At 35.2% G+C, this 15,796-nt stretch overlaps 1 protein-coding gene across 1 annotated transcript in view; it reads left to right on the forward strand.

Moving 5' to 3' along the window:
* Positions 1-15,796, forward strand: part of pou2f3 (POU class 2 homeobox 3) — a 63,517-nt gene that overhangs the window by 8,179 nt on the left and 39,542 nt on the right. The window contains exons 3-4 of the mRNA XM_023342751.1: positions 10,727-10,755; positions 15,497-15,598. Coding sequence (XP_023198519.1) covers positions 10,727-10,755; positions 15,497-15,598 — 131 coding nt within the window. The remainder of the gene's footprint in view (positions 1-10,726; positions 10,756-15,496; positions 15,599-15,796) is intronic.

Here is a 15,796-nt window from a genome sequence, read left to right on the forward strand (position 1 = left end):
ACTGAGCGGAAGCCAGAGCTCAACGCTGGTAGCAACTGATAACACCTGGACACAAGAAGGACTGAGCGCACATTAGACAAGGACCCGACAAAGACACAGACACAAAGGTGACACTAAATACACAGGGGGTAATTAGGGAACGAGAAACACCTGGGAGTAATCGAGGGCAGAACAGGACAACACGGAGACACAGAGACACAGAAAACTCGAAATAAACACACAGAAAAACACGGAACATGACATAACCAACTGCTTTGACATCTTTCAGTCTGGTTTCCATGCTCAGCACAGTACTGAGACTGCTTTTGTCAGTGCTCAGTGACATCCATATAAACACAGATTGTAGAACCACCACAGTGGATCTGTTGGACCCCTACAAAACCATGACATATTACTGAAACGAGAGAAGTTTTGGGTTGGGCTGTCCGATCAAGTACTCAACTAGTTCAAATCTTACATAAGGAACAGGATTTCTTTGTTCAATAGGTAACTTCTCATGGAAGCAGACATAAGTCACATGTCCCAATTCTAGGACCCCTTTTATTCAATATCTACTGTATATGCTCCCACTAGCTCAGGTAATAATAGGGGAATAAGACTAGCTACTGCAACAGACTGGCGACCTGTCCAGGGTGTACCCCACCTCTCGCCAGAAACGTTAGCTGGAGATAGCCACCAGCACCCCTTCTAACCCTACTCGGGACAAGGGTGTACAGAAAATGGATGGATGGATGGATGGATGGATGGATGGATGGATGGATGGATGGACTAGCTACCTTAACTGCGTGGATGAAACACATCTCTATATTATGATCTCACCAGGTGACTCTGAACCCATCCAAGCACTAAACAGATGCTTAGAACAAATCAATGTGTTGATATGCCAAAACTTTCTCCAGCTGAACAGAAACAAAACTGAAGTTTTGGACCTTTGGACCTTTGAATCTTTGGACCTAAAAGAACGCTCTACAGTCACACAGCTTGATTACATTTGGAAACTAGAGACCAAGGCCAAAATTTAGGTGCACTGATGGACTCTGAACCATCAGTCACACATAAAGACAGTTACAAAGCTGACCTGAAGAATATTTCCAGAATTAGAGGTCTAATGTCTCAGTAAGTTTTTGAGAGAAACTCATCCATGCATTTATCTTTAGTCGCATTGATTACTGCAACTGATTACTGCTACTTCACAGGTCTGCCTAAAAAAATCAGACAGCTGCAGCTGACCCAGAATGCTGCTGCTCCCATTCTCACTAAAACCAGGAAGATAGAGCACCTCCCCAGTTCTGAAGTCCCTACACTGGTTCCCTATGGCTCAGAGAATAACAGTCTTAACGATACTGTTATTAGGTTATATGTCACTGAACAGCTTAGCACCACAACACATTAAAGATCTGCTTGTGTTGTATCAACCTTACAGACCTCTCAGGTATTCTAGTTCTGCAAAAGCTCTGCATCTGCTGTATTTTTTCTGTTTTCATATTACTGAAATGTTCTATACAAATACACTTGATTGGTTGATATATAGCTCTTCTGTCAAATCACAGAATGTCCCACAAAATTCCACATACACAGAAGCTTCCAAGTATAAGGAGCTTGTCACTCCAACGGCTGAATAAGATGCAGACATCTCCCTCTAAGGCGGAATTATGAATATATCTCATCTAACTATTTACATCCATTGCTGCCCTGTTTTTTAATAACTTATCGCATGAACAAGCTTATTTAATTGTGATTTTAAATTAGTTTCTTATGGAAACACTGCAATTGTGAAATTGTGTTTTTAGCAAAATATAGACAAAAATTTGCATGCACTTGAATTTGAAACGCAGTTTCTGTCGGCTGATGATGACCACTTTGACCATGGCTGAAATATGAATATATGCACCGCTATGATTTTTAATGACTTGTGCCCTGAATAAATTTATTCACTTGTGACTTAAAAATATAGTCATGAGGAGATTTTAGTATTTTAAAGACCAAAGTGAAATTAATTCATTTATATAACTTAATTACAAAATAACACAATCAGACAAAAGACAAATTTCAATATAAAACTTTTGAAAGTCTAACAAAAACTGCAGGTGTGAGCCTGTCCGGTGAATTTTTGGATTGAAACAAGTTTGTTCTTTATTCGCTGAAGTTACTCATAGTGGGCAGAGTATACAGAAATTTTACTCAAGTAGGAGTAGTAAAATTATGCCTGAAAGTATTTTTTTTTTCAAATTTAAGTGAGTAAATATAAACAGTTACTACCCAACTCTGGATTCACTTCAGCCGTGTTTATGATGCTTTAGTTGAATTTCTGTCTGTTTCCCTAGAAAGTCTGGTTCATTTGAGGAGGAGTGAATGCACAATCACACTCTGATTTGGACCAAAAAAGCAGACTCTGGTCTGCCAAAAACCAAGGTCTTGGTTGAAGGCAATTCTGGTGCGGTTCAAATGCACATGTGAACCCCAACCAGACCAGAGGTTTTCTTATTGATCCTTCAGTGGTTCTTGATGCTGCACTACCACAAGCGAGGGACTTAACAGGTTTTTCAAAGGGTTTGAATCATTTGACACAGTGCAGTGTGAAAGTGAACAGCTGAAAATGTTACAAATGTTGCCATTTCTGTCCCCAATCAAACCAAGTCTTCCAGACTATCAGGTGTGAAAACACCCTAATAATATGTTTTTCCAAGTTTTTCACTTGGAGCTACATCATTTAAAACCAGTTTTTCTGAAATTTCCTCAGGTGATCTTTGTTTGATATAAAAAATTTGTTAGATAATTTTAAATACGTAATGGTGATAACGCCAAAACAGTGAAAATCTTAATATCGGCTATTTTATTTTTCATTGTAATTGAGGTCAAGCAGGATGTACATTTTTTCCTAAAATTCTCATTTATTTGTCCCTTACAAGTTTGATCTTGCTCTAAGAATGACATGCCTGCTGGAGCTTAAACTGGTAACCAGTCCATCAAAAGGCCGTTTGACTGAGGATCCCTCAGGCCAAGAGGGATCACTTTACGCATACGGGTGGTAAACTCACTTTACCATCAGTAAAGTGAGTGTGTTTCTGAAATGTGGGAGGAAGTAAAAAAAACCCAGAGAAAACCCACATGGCATGAAAACAGCAAGCAAGAAAGAAAAAGGAAAAAAAAGAAAAAGGTGTCCTGTCACGCGAAGTAACAATGTGTGTCATTCATACTCTAAAACTAGGCAGCAGTGGCTCGCATCCAGAACCACATGCGAGGCTGGTTTATTCAAATAAAATGACCTGCTCGAGTCTAGACAATTATTCTGGAGAATTTTAACGGCGCGTTTTCCCTAAAATACAATAATGGATTGAACCACAGCTGTGCAGTTGTGCTTTGGCGTCATATTCAAAGGAAAAATTCAGAGCTCTTGGGAATAAACCTGCAATTAAAACTTAATCACTTCCACCTTAATGCACATAATTTTATAAATATTTCATGTTGCAGAGTCATTGTTTTCATTTCGCTCAGAAATATTAAGACACTTTTGTCCCATTAGTCCAGATTAAGCCCGGTATTGACAATTATGCTTGCTTGGCCAACCAGATCAACCTGAACAATTTTCCAACCACATTTTAATATTTATAGGCTAGGGCTGAAACAATTAATCAGATTAATTGTGATTAATAGATTATAGTCATAAACTAATTTAGTATTGGATTAATCATTGACTGTAGTATACAGACTCTAAAAAAGATAATCTGCTCAAAGAACAACATAAGCCAAAATTGTACAAGGATTAAGTACATTTTGCACTTTAGATTAAAAAAAAACTTTTGTCTGTAAAGATGCGCTATCAAAAACTCCACAAGAGGCCTTTTAGCTTCACCTGGTTAAAAGTTTGTAAAAATAAACAAATAATAATAAAAGATCCAAATTAGAACCTTTTGCTGTCCTATTTTTTGGATTTCAGTTAATCCAAAACAGACTCAAAGACTCAAACACACATTAAGTTCAATGCCGTGTTTGTATCCTATGTCTGACGTCATGTCACAGGTTTCACTATGGATAGATCTTACATGTGCTGTGGTGGTGTAGGGCTGAAGCACAGCTTACAAAGGAGACCAAAGTCCTTGAGGTGTCTGTCGCAGGTTCGATGCCAGCCAGATGACCTTTCATGCATGTCTTCCCCCTCTTAATTATTTAGTTAAACCAACTTAATAAATTAAGTTGGATAAACTGCTTTCTTTTTTCTGTGTACAGGATCTTACCAAAACTAAAATAACATGTTAAAGTTAAACTAAAATTACATTTAAAATAATTAAAATTCTAGCTGTATTTTAAGTACAATGCAGTGATCATGTAATTTCGGATATTTTAGCTTTTTAGTTTGGACCAACTTAAAAGTTTGAGTTGGCCTTTTGTAGAATTTAGTCAAAGAGATTTTAATTATTTATTAGACAAAAATAAATTATTTGAGTAAGAGTGTCTTAAACTTGTAGTGTTAAACACACTTAATGAATTAAGTTGTAAAAACTTAGTATGTTCATCCAAATCAAATCATTAAGTTTATCCAACTCAATTTACTAAGTTTGGTGAGCATAATAGACTGAGTTGGTCAGAGGCAGGATTCGAAACTAGCATTGAACTCAATTGTTTCAAGGAAAGTCAAAATAAAAAGTTCCTTTATGTTAATTTAAGTTAGTAAGATTTGTAACTTTTAAGTGTTATTGAACACAAAAAAGTAAGTTGTCATCACTAAACCAAATAAATTAAGTGAGATTAATATAAATAAGCCAAAAACACTTTTTAGAGTGTAATGTAAAATAACTAACATAATCTAACTGAAAACCTTCAGGAATTAGATTTGACTTTTTTAATAACTTAAGTCAAGTTCCTTTTTTTCACTCTAGCAGGTGAGAAAAGTGTTTTTAAACCTATGACGCCTAACTTCAATGATTTCCTCTAGCTAGCAAGCTTCAACAGTCACTCTGTTTTTAATCCAAAAACTCATTAAAATTATGTTCTTATGAGCTAATAGTGCACACTTTACTTGGAAGATTTTCATGGCCTAGAAATACAATAAGCCAGAATCAGAAGCATGAATTGGCTTATTGTGAAGAAAGATAAAATAGTAAGTGCTGTAAGAAGTAATAACTGAAGAGTTAAAAATTAAGATGTAAATGGACCTAATTTAGGTATTAGCACTGAAAATCTGGACATTTTTTAGAATTTTTAAGCCATATCAGTGAGATTACTAATCAGGAACTGACAAAAGAAAGAGGATATATGAAGCAATAAATTACCAAATTTGCATACTTTAAATATAATTTAAGACCTAGATTGGAGCATTTTACTGGCAGAGCAGAATTATTCCTGAAAGATGGATATATAGTTTTTATAGTTGATCCCTTGAACAGGGAGCTGGCACTGCTGTGTGTTGGCCAGCGTACTGTTTGATCTCTGAAGTTTACCTCGGCAGGGATGCTTTCACTCTAACTGGACACAGGCTGACCTGTATGGACATTTATATCAACCCCTGTGAGGACTCATGATTCTTTGAAGAATTCATAAAGGTATGAGTCAAGTTAAAAAGCCACAGTGTTAGCTGTGTTTAGTTCAATTTGAAGTGCATATTTAACCCATGGTCGCACTTTTAGAGGAGGGCGGTGAGCGTGCTGTGAGAATGATATATTTTTGTGAAAAAAGTAAGGTTGTTGTAAACAAATATTTTAGTAATCGAGAATTCTATTGATTATTCTTACTATCAATCAAGTAACTGGATACACAGATTTTGATCAAATAAAATATTGGTAAATGTAACATAATAACACTGTTACTATCCGATATCAACATCAGTCCATTTATTCATACTTGAGCATTCCGAACAATTCCTTTAGAAAATTAACCTGTAACAATAATAACTCACTTTCTAAGTTAACTTGAAGAAAAGTTATATAAAAATCGAAAATTACACTCAATTTAATAATAAAGAGGCAGGCTCACAAATATGCCTATGAAAAATATACTCCAGCTTTTAGTTTGTTTTTATCTGCAGTCAATTTAATAGTTGAACTCTCACCTTGCCCAGCTATTTATAGCTTTTGTGTCCATGTTAGCAATGGGATTTGACATCTTTGTTCGTCACACTCTGAAACACATCTACCAGCTATGTATCGCCACAATGTGCTCCGCCACCTATTTCTTGGTACATTTATTTTCCGGTTCGTCCGTAAAAATAAAACATCAAATACAGCGCAGCAGGCCGCACTGTTCAATCTATCTGCTCACCTGTGTAAATACACCGGCTGTGCTCTTCCCCGCAGTTCGCTCTGAACCAGCCAGTAGGAAGCAGGAGAAAGACTGCCATACTCAACTTTTTAAGGATGCTTATTGGTCCGTCCCCCCAAAACGATAAAAACCCGGACATCATAAATCAATAAAATCCTCCCATACCAAACTTGAAAATTGAACTTTATGCTGCTAACACTTAGAATTCGTCAACAACTCATAGGTGGAAGTGAGAGCTTGGTGCAATTATTTATCCATAGTGTAACATCATATCAATGTTTGGATATGAATCCTAACATTGATATTATCAATACCATTGGTATTAATATTGAACGTTACTCATGTAAAAAGATCGATACTCAAGTTTTTTTCTCTCCCGCACTCACTGACTGATGCACACATGGGTTCATCAAAGTCTACTCGCTCTCTCTGTGAGAGTACCCCTGCGATGTGTCACACGGCACAGAGAAGCTCACTGTCTCGTCTTTTGTTGTTGCTCCGTCACATGACTCAGCGGCGCCAGTCAAACATGCAGGAGGCTCAAGCCTGGCCTGCCCACTCAGCGCACTCCTTGAATCAACACGTCACACAACGAAGAGAGACACCGCAGTATCCAAATGTCTGAGAGGAAGAGAAGCGTTATTTGGCTTTATTTTATTGCGGAAAATGAAACTACAGCAAGCTGTATAGTTTGCAGCAGGGCTGTTAAATACAATGGAACCACAAAAAATCTCTACAAGCATATGAAAAACCATGCAGCCGAAAACACGGAGCTGCAGAAGCAGAGAAGAGGAGAGACATCCCCCATTCCCTGGCCCCGCAGACCCAGACCCACGACCCGGAGACAGCAGTTTTAAGTTGTACTGAGTGATATTTTTTACGCTCTGTTTATTGAAGAATTGCATTGAAAAGAAGAAAATTCCTTATTTATTTTTTATTTTTTTACTGTTTTTCCTAAGAACAATTCCATTTGAAGAAAGAAATAAAGAACTAGAAAAGATAGTGAAGGGAAAATTTTTATTTTATTTTTGTATTGTGGTTTCTCATTTTCTACTATAAAAAATATTTATTTTCCTAATGTTAAGGGAAACTTTGTTTTGTGTTCAATTGTTTCTAAACAAAAATGGTGATTATGATAATAAAGTATTTTGTTGTCACGTACAATGTTTTTTCGAAATTCTATCCTAGGTCTTTTGGATCCTGTTGAATCCTTTGGATCTATTAAGCTCAAATCTGAAAAAGTATTGGTATTGTATCGATATCAGCGATTCTGGCCCTGGATTTACTTAGTTTTGGATCAATACCAAAAGTCCCAGTATCACCCACCTCTTCAAATAATCACCTGGTAGTTCAGCCCGTGGAGCAGCTTTTGTGCTCACCTCCCTGTAACGTGACACGCTGTTTTGTTGTGCTTTTTTAAATCTTATTTTATTCTATTTTTTGAATCAAACTGCGTCATACCAAATAATTTCAGAGTTGCTGTGTGGGCATTTATCTGTAAAACTTGTCCCATAATGCTCAGTCAAAAAAAAAACGGTCTCTATGGTGCCTATTAAAAACTCAATAGACACAAAATGGAAGAGCTTCTAAAACCACACGAATAAACTCCCATTTTGTCCCTTTGTATTCAGCAGAGATGCGCAGGGCAGCAGATCTAGCTCATCATGCTAGATCCAAGATTGTATGAATGGATTCTATGCTGAAACCATTAAATCAAATTTAGCAGAATTGATAATCTCAATAAGCGAATGTTAAATTTATATATCTGTGGTCTGTGTTAAAATGTTAGAGAGGAGGAAGACATGCTGCAAACGTCATCAGGTCAGGTTCTAACCTGTGACAGCTGCATCAAGAATGCACCACCACAACACCCATGAGTTTTCTTCATTGCTATCAGTAAAATCAGTTAACTACAAGGATTCAAGGATTTTTTACAAATCGATTACAAAAGTTTACAAATCGTCTACAGTAAATAAAAAATAAAAAATATGTGACTATGTTGTAGAGTATTTCATAGATTCAGAGAAAGAAATCAGAACAATCTATATTTCTGCACATTTGTTAATAAGAAAAGGCCTAAGGTTTAAATTTAAAATGATTTTTTTTGACAGTTTGACTGTTAACCATGACATATCACTGGTTCATTGTGTCTGAGTAATCCAAAATTCATAGGTAAAAATAAAGCTAATGAGTAGAAAAGTGACCAATATCTATAGAAAAATGAAAAAAATGTTGTTCAAGACTTTTTCAAAAGAATATAGAAAATGTTTTGACAAAATCAAGACTTTTTGGGCAATAATTCATACAAGTAATGTGTGAAAGTAGAAAATGTGATACTTTCTGTTCCTTTTTTTAACCAGTTTTGTTTTTTTTTTTTTAATGGTTCGCCTGAACCAACAAATTTTTCCTGAAAAAACTAAATATTTATTTAATTTTCTTAGTGACTTTTTGTGTCTATGCACTGATGTGTAACTATCACGAGTCGCATGTGTGGGCGTGAGTGTGCTCGTGGGGGTGTGTTTGTGTGTGCATGCATGCGTGTGCAGAACCAGGCTTCCTGCACTCTGAGCTGATTTGCATGTTCTGATCATTTCCATACTGGAACCTTGGCTGTGAAACTGGCTGTGCTGCAGGGGGAAAGAAGGGCTGGTTCATGGTGGTAGGGGGGTTATAAGTGTATTTGCATTTTGTGTTTAAACCTGCCCTCTCCCTCTTTCGTTTGCGCTCTCTCTGACTCTCACACACAGCCCAATAGGCCCAATTTGACATTCAAATGATGCAAGCTTATCCAGCGAACCTTTGTACCACCATACTCTGTCTCTTCACACACGCAGTTGGAAATCTTCATAAAAGTGCTTTTTTATTTATTAATAAAAGTATTTGTTTCGCTTGAACCTTTTCACATTTTGATGTGTTTTACTGGAATTTTATGTGTATAGCTAACAAAAACTAGCGCAAATTGAAAGGAAATCTACATATATTTTCAGAAATAAAAATATCAAGAGTATGGCAAGCATTTGTTTCAAGGTCCCTTGAGTCAACATGTCCTTTCACTACAGTTACAACTGCAAGTTTCTGAGGTTTGTCTCAACAACTCAAGCTCAATCAGATTCTATGGAGAACATCTGTGATGATCAGTTTTTATGTCTTGACACAGATTTTCAATTAGATTTAAGTCTGGACTTTGACTAGGCCATTCTAGCACATGAAAATGTTTTGATCTAAATCAGCACTGTCCAAATGTTTTGCCCTGGGGGCCAAAACTGGCAAACTTACACCACTAAAAACATTAAATTAAAAATGCAAAACTTAATTTATCTTTTATTTTAGCATCTGCTCAACAATAATCATTTTTTAAATAAAATCTGCATATTTGTCATGTTCTGTGGGTTTTGGTGGTGAGGTAGACACGGTTGACCCAGGTTATGATGAATAATGGCAGTTTTAATGGTGAACAACAAATAGCACAGAGAAGTCCAGGCAGCACAAGTGAGCATAAAGGCAAGGAACTCAAACGCTGGTAGCACTGGTAGAAAACAATACAACGTAAGACAGCTAGGCAGTATAGACAAGGATCTGACAACACAGGTAGGAATAAATACAAAAGGGGTAATCAGGGAACACAAGACACAGCTGGGAGAAATCAAGGGCAGACAAGACAACACAGTAACTAAACGGACACACAGAAAAACCAAATCCTCACTGTTTGCTTTACATAGACTACTACCATTAACCAATATAATTCATGTTTTTGTTATATTTATTAACGTTTAGTAACACATCACATTCTGTGTTATAGTTTAGAAAACAAGATTACTTTTTTTTAATTACAGTAAAATAATTAACCTTGAGGCTTGAAATTATGAATTTTTGTATAAGTTTGATGGGGAGTCTCAGAAAAGAACTAAAATTACACAATTGATTCACATGTTAAATGTTCTTACTGGGTTTAAGGATTTCTCCATTGACTATACATACAAGCCTTGCAAAAGAATTCATACTTGAAAATATTTGACATTTTTTCCTATTGCATCTGCAAACTTGTAATCTTGTAATGTTTAAATCTGTATTTTGTAATGATTGTTTGTAGCTGTTTTATATTAATTGTTTTAATGTAAAACAGATATCACTTTGAGATATCTGTAAATGCCAAGTGTTATAAATAAAATGTGTTAATAATATAAGACCATAAGAAAACAAGGAATCTATATCAGCCACAAAAATACTGCATCTCTAAATAATATAATGCCTAATAACTTTAACTGCATGTTTTAAACTTAGTGTGTCAAAATGAAACCAAAATCCAGGAGGGTAGATTTCAGAAATACTTTGTTTAAATGTGATTAATGTGTGTCTAATCCAACACATCCCATTTAACAATCGTTGTTGTGTCAATTTGTTTTTAATTTTGCTTTATGAAAGACAACATTTTTAAATCTGTGTTTTGTTCTTTTCCTCTTTCCATGTCCAGAGCGAAACGGAATAGACTTTAATCGACAGGTGAGTATGACATCAATTCCAGAGTTTGAATTCTCCTGAATCAGGACCGTGTAAATGACATCTGTTTTCCTCAGGATGAGTCAGGATGATCTTTTATTAAAGATGCCATCCCTTCCTGTTTGCTCGCATGCAATCTAATGTTTGTTTCCTGCACTGTGGGTGAAACAAATGTGTCTTTGAATTAAATAAACTGCATGCAAACCCATCTGCAAGTCTGTCATTAAGTCACTGCATGTTTAGCTTTCAGTCAGAAAAAGTTTATTTGACTCCAGAAAGAACATTTAGCAAAAGAGACGCAATTTAATTTACTTTGCTTTAAGATCATCAGACAGACTTTAATGTTAGCCAAAGATAACATACATGAATACAAGAAACAAATTTCACATGATGGCTTCATTTATTATTGAAAAATATTGTGCAGAATTGTTCTAATAAAAAACCTGGAGTGTTTTATTCCAGGTTTTGTTCAGACAAACAGCCTGTTTGAGATTATAACACTCAAGCAGATTTAAGTCTGAACTTTGATTAAACTATTCAAAATCTTAATTTCAAAGATATTTTTGTAAGAATATCTAAAATACTCGAAAGAATATGTAACATGGGAGTCAACGATGTGGAAATTGGACAGCTAAATTGAGACATACCCATATGGAAGACAAGTTATTATAATAGTGCATAATGGAAACGAATTGATTAAAAACAGCCTTTACTGTCCAAAAAAGGGGAAATTCAAATGTAACAGCAGCATCGAGAATAGGTTCACACACAAAGTTCTTAATGTGTTAAAAACAATATGCTAAAAACAATAACAATGAAATTAATAATAATTTGCTGTACAAGCTTATGACAGAAAATACTGTGAAATTATTAGAAATAAAAATATCAGACCTTAAAATATACCTTAAAATATCAGTTAAGGTATATTTGGTGTTTGTACTACCAAAATTGGCAATAATAAGCATCTTAGAGGGGGTCTCAAATATTCACAAATTTTAGATATTCATTCATGGCTGTAAATTCTGGGGGTCCACTGTACTGCACTTGAGCTTAAAGTGACAATCTGCTGCTCAACTCTTCTGTTTTTGTATTTCTTTAAATCAGGTCAATTATTAGGCTGGTGTATGGCTTTTAAAATTTAACTCTAAAAATGTGCACTTTCTCAAACAGAGCCAGGTTGCTTTGGTCCCTGTCTGGTAGCACGTTATTTGACGGGGTGTGCATAAGACTGACATGACACTGTCATAAACATGACATAACACCTGTCATAAACATGAATAAGTCTTCATGAATATTTATGACTATTGTCATAAAGTGTCATTCGGTAAATAATGACACTTTTAATACGAAGTTGACATTATTCAAAATGTCTTTGTTATGACAGCTTGGCATTAACCAAGAATAATCTGTCATAAATATGTCATAATAGTTAATTATAAAAATTTAAAATGTTATGTATCTTTGTGTATTATATTACTGTCATTTGTTGTTAGTCTGAACTGCGACAGTTATGAGGTCATTATAATTGTTTGATTAATATTTTCCCTTAAACATTGGACTAGCTACAGATTTCATTAAGTGTTATTACACTGTCAAAAGCTTTAACAACACAGTCATTAATATTTCCCTCACCTGAAATGACAATAATAAAAATGTCGTTAAGTTTTATTACACCGTCTCTAATGATTTAACAACGTCATTAAAATTCCACAGGCACAGGCATGACTAAACATATGAAAGTCAGCCTTATCTGACCACCAGATTCACTGTGTAATGTGGAAATTTCATATACATTTTGTTAGGTCTAAATTACCTAAACACAGACACAATGAAGAGACAAGAGTCAGAGTTTGGTTTTACCTGCAGGGAGAGCACAGTTGAAACCCAGTTACAGATTTCTGCCTATGCTCTGAAGCTTCAACTGAGTCTTACCCTGCTTTTATTAGCATTAGGAACTCCCTAGTTACATGACAGCATGCAGCTCTGAAGGGAGAGGGAAAAGAAAACAGCTGCACACTCATATGAACATAACTCAGTTATACAGACAAGGTAAGACTATAAATTTGCAGTTCCCCTGGGCAGTTGTCGCCGGAATGTCTCGTTCATGGTATCCTCCATTTTCACTCCTCAGCAGGCCGCTTCCAGAGTTTCTGCAAACACTTCAAAACACTCAAAGCACTTCAAGACACTCAAAACACATCACTAAAATGTAAATGCAAAGGTAAATAAAATGGATGATAATATAAAATAAAGGTAAAGCAAATAAATGATAATAAAATATAAAATACTTCCAACACAGTTTGTTGGAAGTACTTTGTTCCATATAAAAAAGGGCTCATGAGCTTTTAAACAGTTTTCTTTTTACTTGTAGCATTTAGTGAGGCTAAAATGCTCATGCTAACTTGAACATAAGCAGGAGCAAAAGTGTGAATTCAATTTCAGCTTATTTTTTACTATGTGTATCAAATAGCTGGAAGAAACTATTTTCCAAAAACATTTGATGATAATTTTATTTAATTTTCATTTAGCATTAGTTACTGTTTTTTTTGTTTGTTTTTTCAGTCATCATCAGTGGGGGCTTTATCTATGGCAGAAATTAATGTGGCATTCAATTTGACCTGATTTTTAAGATGAGAGCAATTTCCTAAAATGTAGGAAAACCGTAGTGATATTTGTTACTTGTGCTGAGTCACAAGGCTAACTGCTGTTGGCAGTTAGCCTTGTGCTAAAATTGTAGCCTTTTTGTCTATACTTTATGCAGAGTAGAAAAAATTTGAACATGTTTACAAATAGTGATTGTTCCCAAAGAGACCGCAAAAACAGCAAAAAATAAAAACTGTTAACTCCAGGAATTTTTCCAGTTTCTTGTAATCATGATTTTGAACTTTAAACAAATTTGAATGCTGATTTTAGCAGCATTTTGCTTACGATGAGAAATCAGAAGCTCCATCATGCTGCTAACGGTTAGTTGATTTTGTAAGACATAACTGGCTTAAACACAAGATTGACTCCTAAATGTCTTTAAAAAGTTGTGGTTGGAGAATTAAAAAAATATATATATGTGAATTTCGTTGAGAGAGATACCTGTTTCAAATAACAATAACCTACAAGATAAAAATACTGTCAAAAATATAATACACAATGCATACTACAAGTAATTCAATTCAGTTTAACTTTGCCGTATTTTATTATTTGCAAAAGGAAACTACAAGTAATTCAATTCAGTTTAACTTTGCCGTATTTTATTATTTGCAAAAGGAAACTGTAAAATATATTGAACAACAAAACCAAAAACCATATCAGATTTTCTGCAGTTGCATTCTATTGTTATCATATTTATGAGGAGGGGATCATGAATGAGTGATGGACATTTAAACGTGGCCTGCTGCTAGGGACAAATAGAACAATGCAAGTTTTAGTAATAAAATAAAGTAATAAATACTTCAGCTCACCAAGCTAACAACATTTAGCAACATGAGTCAACATAAAGCTAATTGGCAGCCTTTTGCACTTTTGCAGACTATACAGTACTATGATTTATGATGCACAAAATGTCAAAAGTTCAAACAAGCATAACCAGATGTCACTATGTTTTTGCATGCCCCAATAACTTCCTGTTCACTGACTACAGGAAGAATATTTATACAACTGCATATCAAAGTACAAAAATGGCATTAACAGATATCAATGCAGCTATTTTCATTTTTTTGTAAAGATCTTCAGGAGTATTTATCATATATAAATAAAAATTGCACCCTCCTTCCTCTGGTCAGCAGGGTTTCACCCAAAGACCTTTGTTTTAAGTTACAAAAAGCTGAACCAAAACATTGTTATTGTTACTGAGGACAAAGAGGCTGTGTTCTGACCAAGCTGAACCAGGATATATCTGAAGTTCCTAGTGATTGTTTTAACCTTGTAAAAATTCATCTGAAAGCATAGTTAAAAGCTAGAAAAAAAATTTAAAACTGGACATAACGGTAGTTTATTACAATTTGTAATGTGAATGGTGGTGGAAAAAAATACCTCAACTGATCGCTGTATATAATGTATAACATAGTGAACCACGTGTTTTTAGTTTGCAGGGTTGGTTCAATGCCATCACAGCATGTGGTTTGAACAAGTGTTCAGTATCACTTAAGATGACTTAAATGGAAAACTTTTTTTTTCCTGGTAACAAAACATAAATTTAACGTGATTATTTTGTGGTTTAGGACAGCAGTGGTGTTCTTTATGTGAGACAGCTCTTGTTTTAGGACTATTGTCACTGTTGGTGTTCAAAAAGAGTAGTTGTGAGCAAGAATAAATGTGTAGAAATGAAAGGTTGACAAACTTATATCAGTGTGATTTATTAGAAAACTAACACATTGGAAATTTCTTGTTTTATTTCTGCCCAAGTTGAACGTTTTTTGTGTTGTTTTTCAATGGGTGCTTATGCTTTGAGGAAGTGTCACAGTTCTCTGGGGATAGTAAATTAGAAATGGGGGAAGGGATATTTGCATACCGGTTTGCCCAAAGGGAAGGGTGAGCATCTATCATGCTTTGTGATTTGTTGAGCAACCAAACTGGTAAGGAGGTCTGTGAGGGAATTTGGTCTACCTCTTTAAGTAATGAACATTCACTTATCAACAGGGGTTGCCCTCCAGTCTGCTCTGAAAAGTCTAATAAATGATTTTATTAGACTTCATTGTCCAAACAATGAACTTCCAAACAAGTTCATTGTTTGGAATTTGTTTTATGCTTTTAGATTAAAACAGAGGACCTCAACGACTCCCCTCATTCAACGTCCTCAGTGAAGACATGCCACCTCACACAGAGCTCTCCAGTGCATGGGAGTCAGTTGACTGGGGTAAGAAAGAGTCCATTAAATAATGCACTTGAATTTATTAATATCCTGGAAAAGTCTAAAACCTCTTTTGTTAGCACTGCAACAAATAGGATGCTTTGAACCATAAAAGTGTATTAAAGTCACATATCCAGGTTATATGGAAAAGGATTAGGGCAACTGAAGAAAAAATGAATTCTGACTTTCGTTTCTTCAGAATTC

This window comes from Xiphophorus maculatus, chromosome 11 (assembly GCF_002775205.1).
Source record: "Xiphophorus maculatus strain JP 163 A chromosome 11, X_maculatus-5.0-male, whole genome shotgun sequence".
Classification (NCBI taxonomy): Eukaryota; Metazoa; Chordata; class Actinopteri; order Cyprinodontiformes; family Poeciliidae; genus Xiphophorus; species Xiphophorus maculatus.